We start from the raw sequence: 7344 nt of genomic DNA on the forward strand, positions 1-7344 counted from the left end.
AATGCGCTGCACACATCTGAATATTTGGGTTGAACTGTTCTGGAACAGTGTTGTAAATACAACTTAACCACTGATTTCTAGTTGTGTCCTCTTTTGGAAGACCAAACAAAGTAGTTTCGCTTTCACAACTAAACACACAGCGTCTCCACGACATGGCAGCGGCGGCAACAATACTACAGCGAGAATCAAAGTTACACCTTCTTTCTTTGCGTGAACATTTGGGCGGTGTTATGCAAATCTTCCCACATCGTGACGTAGACATGTGGGGGGGTGTTTACGAGGCGTTTTAGGAGGGTGTGGACGAGTCTTAACTTTTATAAATAATATCTCTTTGGGTTTGAGACTTTAGTCTTTGCAACTTTAGGGATCTTATCTATTCATGAACAGCTTGTAACACCCCAAAGAGAAAGGAAAACTTGAAATCGCATCATATGACCTCTTTAAGAAATTGAGATATTTGATGTTGTTATATATTTAATGTTATATATAATATATATTTTGCTAGAAAGTGATCTTGGTGAGCCGATCACTATAAATATAATGTTTAAAAATCTAAAATTTAATTTAAAAAGTCAATCACTGAAGGCTAGTACACATTGTAAGAAAAAAAAATTATTAGAAAAACAGAAAAGGTACTGGGAAGTTTATGGACTCTTCCTTTATCCCTAAAACATGACACAATGCAATTTGTGGTTCAAAATGCGGGTAAAACATCTGAAAAATCAATACGGAATATTCCTTCATATCAACAGTACACTGTGCCCTATTTTTAGACTTTTCTTGGAGTCTAACAGTTATTATTGCTATTTGTAACATAATTTTTTATCTTATTTAATGTGTGCCTAGTTGGCTACACCACAGATGACCTGCAGTTCATGTGGCAGTCTGGAGACCCTGTACAGATGGATGAGATTGCTCTGCCTCAGTTCGATATTAAACAAGAGGACATTGAATATGGCAACTGCACCAAGTTCTACACAGGGACAGGTAAAAGCTTTCCACTTTCCATGAATGGCACTAATGTGTACATAAGCTCTCTCCAGCCTTGTTCAGGAGGTAGCCATTAGATGCGATTCCAGGAAAAACCATGTCCATTTAAAGCAACCTTTTGAACTTTTGTATGATAGGCTACTACACGTGTGTGGAGGTGATTTTTACTCTGAGGCGGCAGGTGGGCTTCTACATGATGGGTGTATACGCTCCCACCCTGCTCATCGTCGTGCTCTCCTGGCTCTCTTTTTGGATCAACCCTGACGCCAGCGCTGCCCGGGTGCCTCTGGGTACTTTTTCCAATCATCAGTCCCGCCACAAGCATCAGCACCTCATCTCATGTCTCTGTGGAGTCCTGCACCCCCATAACCAACCACATCCTTTACATTTTCATTCCTCGTTTTCATCAATGTAACATCCACCAATGAATCTTTTCAATGCCGTCGTTGCGGGAGGTTTAGGGTGATCTTTTCCATCCCCTACAGCACTCTAGCTTCTTTTCATCAATTGCTTACCTAAAGGCATCTCCAAGGAAATATAACGCATGTCCAGGATATTTCCATCAGCCTCAGCTGCAGCCCACAGGCATTAATTCTCTATGGGAACCACAGAGGTCAGTGAGAGAGGATTATCTGAGATGCGATGAAGATTATCCAAGATGCCGTGAAATGTGATGATTTCTTGTGTTTTCCAATTATACCCTGATATTGCTGATAAATGCATCCGATTTTTCTGCGATTTCATTGGTGATTCCAGTACCACCATCATTCTTTCCACATTGTTGTCACTGTCACAGTATAATGTGATTACATCAAGAGCCATCTCAAAATGCCACTGTCCATGGTCATTTCAGGTCAGTCATTTATTGCATTTTGTGAGTGTTTGGTTTATATTTGAGTGTTTGCATTCATTTAGATTATTCATGCACAGGCCCAGATGAAAACTAGATTTTGTGGGGAAATCAACAAATTGAATTTAAATATTGAATCATATTTTACAAATGTGATTAATATTAATTAAATAACCAAATTTACAAACATGTAAGGAACAGGAACAAACATGTAAGGAACAGGAAAGTGCTTCTGCATGATTCCATGTTTACTCATAATAATCATAACTGAAATATTTTACATTTTTAATTTACATTTCTCTAAACAAATGTAATTGTTTTGGCCTCTGCTAAGCTTGTGTCATTTATGATTAACGATTACTGTATATATACTACTGTTTAAAAGTTTGGGGTCAGTATATACTGTATATATATATATATATATACACACATATTTTTTTTCAGCAAGGATGCATTAAATTGATCAAAAGTAACAGTAAAGACATTTAATTAATTTAGAAAAAATTTACATTTCAAATAAATGATGTTCTTTTGAACTTTATATTTATCAAAGAATCCTGAATAAAATGTTGCCTAGTTCCACAAAAATATTAAGCATCGAGCTTTTCACAATATTACTGTTTTTACTGTATTTTTGATCAAATAAATGCAGTATACTGTAGATGAGTATAAGATTCTTCTTTCAAAAACATCTTTAAAAAATCTTATACCAATCTTTGACTTCTGAACAGTAATGTAACAGAAAAAGATGAAAACCTGTTAAATATGGATGGCATTTGTTGTCCACTGATCTAATACTGTTACAGATTCATAATTCATATTATGTTTTACAGTCTGCTCTAGTATTATTTTTGGAAACAACTTCAGATCAATGTGTAAGCTCATCTCTCCTCAGCTCATTTGATCTAATGACCTCTCTCTGTCTGCAGGGATACTGTCAGTGCTCTCGCTCTCTTCTGAGTGCACGTCTCTGGCCTCTGAACTGCCCAAAGTCTCCTATGTAAAGGCGATTGACATCTGGCTGATTGCCTGCCTGCTCTTTGGCTTCGCCTCTCTGGTCGAATACGCTGTGGTTCAGGTGATGCTTAACAGCCCTAAACGGTTGGAGGCGGAGAGAGCAAAGATGGCTAGCAAGGAGAAGGCGGAGGGGAAGACCCCTGCCAAGAACACCATCAATGGCATGGGAAACACCCCTATTCACATCAGTACACTACAGGTCAGAAACAACCAGACGACTTTGTATTTAAACAAACTGATTACAATGTATTGCTACCATAGCTCATAATCATAATAAAAAGCACCATGGGTAGTGGGGTAGTGATTTATTGTACATATTATGATGGTACTCAAATATTTGGACATGCCAAAACCGTTTTATGAACATCTACCATGGTAATCTTATTGTACCCTAGTTTTATCATCTGTATACTTATATTTTATATACAATATTGTTCTAAAGTTTGGGGTAATTTTTTCAAGAAATTAATTATTTTATTCAGCAAGGATGCATTAAATCAATCAAAACAGTCAGTAAAGACATTTATAATGTTATAAACGATTTCTATTGGACATAAATGCTGTTGTTTTGAACTTCTTGTTCCATCAAGAATCCTGAAAAAGGTTTCCACAAAAATATTAAGCAGAACAACCATTTTCAACTATGATAAAATATTATTGTACACCAAATCAGCATATTAGAATGATTTCTGGAGGATCATGTGATGCTTCAGACTTAAGTAATGGCTGCTGAAAATTCAGCTTTGCCATCACAGGAATAAATTACATTTCAAAATATATTAAAATAGAAAACAGTTATTTTAAACTGTAATAATAGTATTGTTTTACAGTATTTTTGACCAAAAAAATGCAGCCTTGGTGAGCATTTGAGGCTTAAATCTAACCAACCGCAAACTTTTGAACATTAGTGTATACAGTATATTAATATATAAACATATTAATAAATAATTAAATTACATTTATAATAATTCATCTATGATAGTCAACATTTGAAGTGGATCAAAGTTGTTCTAAGACAAGAACGGGTATTGTTTTGGTTTTAGGACAACTTTGAACGGTTTTGATCCACTTCAAATGTTGATTACTGTAATATATTGTTAATTTGTTATTATATATTTTAACCTGTTACTGTATTCATTACGGCATACTGTTATTCCATAACAGTATGCCGTATAGAGACCGTGTAATTAAGCAGCACATGGGGACACGCATAATGTTTAAATGGGTGATTTAACCTTTTCAAAGAGCTCATTGTTTCAATTCTGCTTTATTGTACTCAGTTGCATTGCTGTCCCTGTGGTTATATAATCTAAAATCATGCACTGCTAATGTTAGGTCTGCATGCAAAAGTGTAGGTGGGATAATCGCAGTACTTCATGTTCTTCAGAAAACAGACAGCTTTATAGCAACAGTTGGAAGAGGAGCTTGAAGGCAAGGATAGCCTGACAGACAGGAGAAATAGGCTGAATAATGTGTTCTACTCAAGTCTATTATACACTTTAAATTGGTCCCAGAGGGAGGCTTAAGGATGCGGTGTGTTTTCAACCACTGTCACACATTTACTCCCAGACTGGACCTTCAGCAGCTAGCTACCAGAAGAACATCTGACCCCAAATTAACCCACATGCTCTTTGCACAACCCCTGAACGTCACCGACCTACAAGAAAGCCCTATTCATTGCTCTGAATTAGAGCTGTTTGGACGCGTCCCAAGGCTTGCTGCCACTGATTCTCTAGCCATCTCACGGCTGTTCAGACATGCTCAACGCTTTTGAGCAGGCAGCATTTATCAGAAGCATATGAAAGCTCCAATACTGCATTTGACAGACAGTTTCCTAAATCTGTGCTTGTGTCCCCACACACTAGAAAAGATATCAAGCTGTTTGAGGATTTAAGTGTTTTGTGCCCAGTGGGAAGTAGTGCGGTCCAGCACTGCATGGCTTCTGCCCCTTTCCACACATCCAGAACTAATACAACAGACAAGTTGGCATTAGACCATCAAACATCAGTTATCCAGACATCCTTCTGCTCCGTTAGTCAGAGAGAAAGAAACAGACAGTGCGATGTCACATCAGTTCGTAATGCTTGTCTTGTCCTGTTCTATTTTGATGCAAGGTAGGTGTTTTTTCACACTACTTTTTTCTTCTCCTGTTGTTCCTGCGTGGGAGGGCCATTCTACACTGCCTCTGCCCTGTTAGGGCTTCAGGAAGAGCCCAACATAATTGCCTGTCCTCAAAATCTCCCTCTCCCACAAGTCTAGAGTGTCAAGAGAAAGGAGAATGCAAAAAGAAAAAGATAGAGAGTGTATGTGCCTCTACTTGAGGGACAAAAGTCTGAGGGAAAGTTGGTGTGAGTTGTCCATGTCTGATGCCTGAATGAGTATCATAATGCATAAATGATCCGCCTGCCAGCTATCATTTGTTCATTTCCTAATTATACAAATGAAAAAACCTAAGTGTGAAATTAAAGGGATAGTTAAATCAAAAATGAAATCCTGTTATCAATAACGCATGTTCATTTAATTCCAAACCAGTATGATTTTCTTTCTTCAGTGAAGCTACATATTACATACTACATAATATATTTGCAATAATAACACACCTAACCCTAATTCACACACTGAAAAACACTAATGTAATGAGTAATAATAAAATCAAGTTATTCTTTCAATTAACTCAAAAAATTCAATTCAAAAAATGTTTTATATTAAATTTTTGGAACAATTTTCTAAATTTACTATTTATTTATTACTATTTATAATTTAGTTTAATTTTATTATTATTATTTTTAATGGCAAAAAAACACAAAAAATACAAAGTACCATTGGTAGTGATTTATTAGACAAATTATTGCTATGTTTTTGGGGATAGGGGACCAGAGACAGCCGTGTCGGTCACCATTTACTTTCATTGTAAGGTAGAGAGCAGCTTGGACATTCTTCAGGATAACTCTTTTCTTTTTTCATTGAAGAAAGTAAGTTATACTGGTTTGGAACAAGTTGGAACTGGTTTGAGTGTGAGGAAGTGATGAAAGCATTTCATTTTTGGGTGAACTATCTCTTTAATGTTTCAGTAAAAATCACACCAGCTGTTGCAGAGATCTGACATGTTTTCTCTTTATTCATCTTTTTCCCACTCTCTCCCTCTTTATCCCTCTCAGGTGACAGAGACAAGGTGCAAAAAGGTATGCACCTCCAAGTCAGATTTGCGCTCCAATGACTTCAGCATCGTAGGCTCTCTGCCACGGGACTTTGAACTCTCAAACTTTGACTGCTACGGCAAACCCGTTGAAATTGGTAATGCTTTAGGTAAATCGCAAGCCAAGAACAACAAGAAGCCGCCACCTCCTAAACCTGTCATCCCCTCGGCAGCCAAGCGCATAGATCTTTATGCTCGTGCGATTTTCCCACTCACCTTCCTTTTCTTTAATGTCATTTACTGGTCTGTGTATTTGTGATTGTGTAAAGTTTAAACTGCTTCCATTCAGCCAACTTTTCCCACCTTCGTATCGCCTCGGTCCATATAATTTTTACCTCAGACATCAAACGGAGCAGTTTTGCCACTGATGTGCAGTCAGAGCAAAACTATGGGAATAAACAGTATTGCTAATAAAAAAACAACATTTTCGAATAGAAAGAATGAAGGCATTGCTTAAAACAATGATTTCCCACTATATTTACTTTATGCACAAACCTGAGAGAAATTATTATCTTGCATGTGTAAATGGAATATATGGATATTAATATGTTGTATTTAAAATATATAACATTATTTTTGACCTACAGATCAGCTGTTATGATGATGCTGAGACATTTGTACTGACAAACACTGCCATAAGAACTGTCTTTTGATGTTCCTATTACAAGCATTCCAGAAATTACAAGCAAGTGTATAAAGCAGAAAAAAATAAACAACATATTCTGTGCTTGTGAATCAACCATCAATAAATGGCCCAATGGCTCAGCTGGCCTCATGACCTATGAGTCTTTTTCTTATTTATATCTCTCCCAAGATCATCATATCCTAAAAAGTCAAGTTAGAAATAAAATCTAGAAATGGGTAATTTTGGTCATAGTTTCAGATCATGTCTGTAGATGTTATAAACCTTTCTGTAAAAAAAAAAACCTGAAAGTTGAGTTAAGGTGAATTCATTAATTACTTAATTAATGCTACCAAATGCAAAGCATTTTTGAGTTTTCTCAACAGTTGTGCCAATTTTTGAAAATTAGACTGGTTGTTCACCTAAATAAAATATAGTTAAATATAAAATCTTTATGAATATAAATAAAAACCTTTATAAATATAAAACCTAAATATAAACAAGTACATTAAGTATTTGATGAAAGTTAAAATTATGGGGTCAAATAAACTACTATACTAATTTTATGAAACTAGTTTTCAAAACTACTGTGTGGTTAAGTCCACTTAACTTAAAACTTCTTATTAATAGAGCAGCTTGGACATTCTTCAGGATAACTCTTTTCTTTTT

At 36.1% G+C, this 7344-nt stretch overlaps 1 protein-coding gene across 3 annotated transcripts in view; it reads left to right on the top strand.

The window, feature by feature from the left end:
- Window positions 1–6758, top strand: part of glrbb (glycine receptor, beta b) — a 34352-nt gene extending 27594 nt beyond the window's left edge. For all 3 annotated transcript variants that reach the window (XM_016552405.1, XM_016552403.1, XM_016552404.1), the window contains exons 7-10: window positions 847–987; window positions 1128–1280; window positions 2770–3056; window positions 6016–6758. In XM_016552405.1, the coding sequence (XP_016407891.1) occupies window positions 847–987; window positions 1128–1280; window positions 2770–3056; window positions 6016–6312 (878 nt within the window). In that variant the 3' untranslated portion in view covers window positions 6313–6758. The remainder of the gene's footprint in view (window positions 1–846; window positions 988–1127; window positions 1281–2769; window positions 3057–6015) is intronic.
- Window positions 6759–7344: the final 586 nt, after the last annotated feature.

Source organism: Sinocyclocheilus rhinocerous, unplaced genomic scaffold (assembly GCF_001515625.1).
Source record: "Sinocyclocheilus rhinocerous isolate Xijiao unplaced genomic scaffold, SAMN03320098_v1.1 scaffold584, whole genome shotgun sequence".
Lineage (NCBI taxonomy): Eukaryota > Metazoa > Chordata > Actinopteri > Cypriniformes > Cyprinidae > Sinocyclocheilus > Sinocyclocheilus rhinocerous.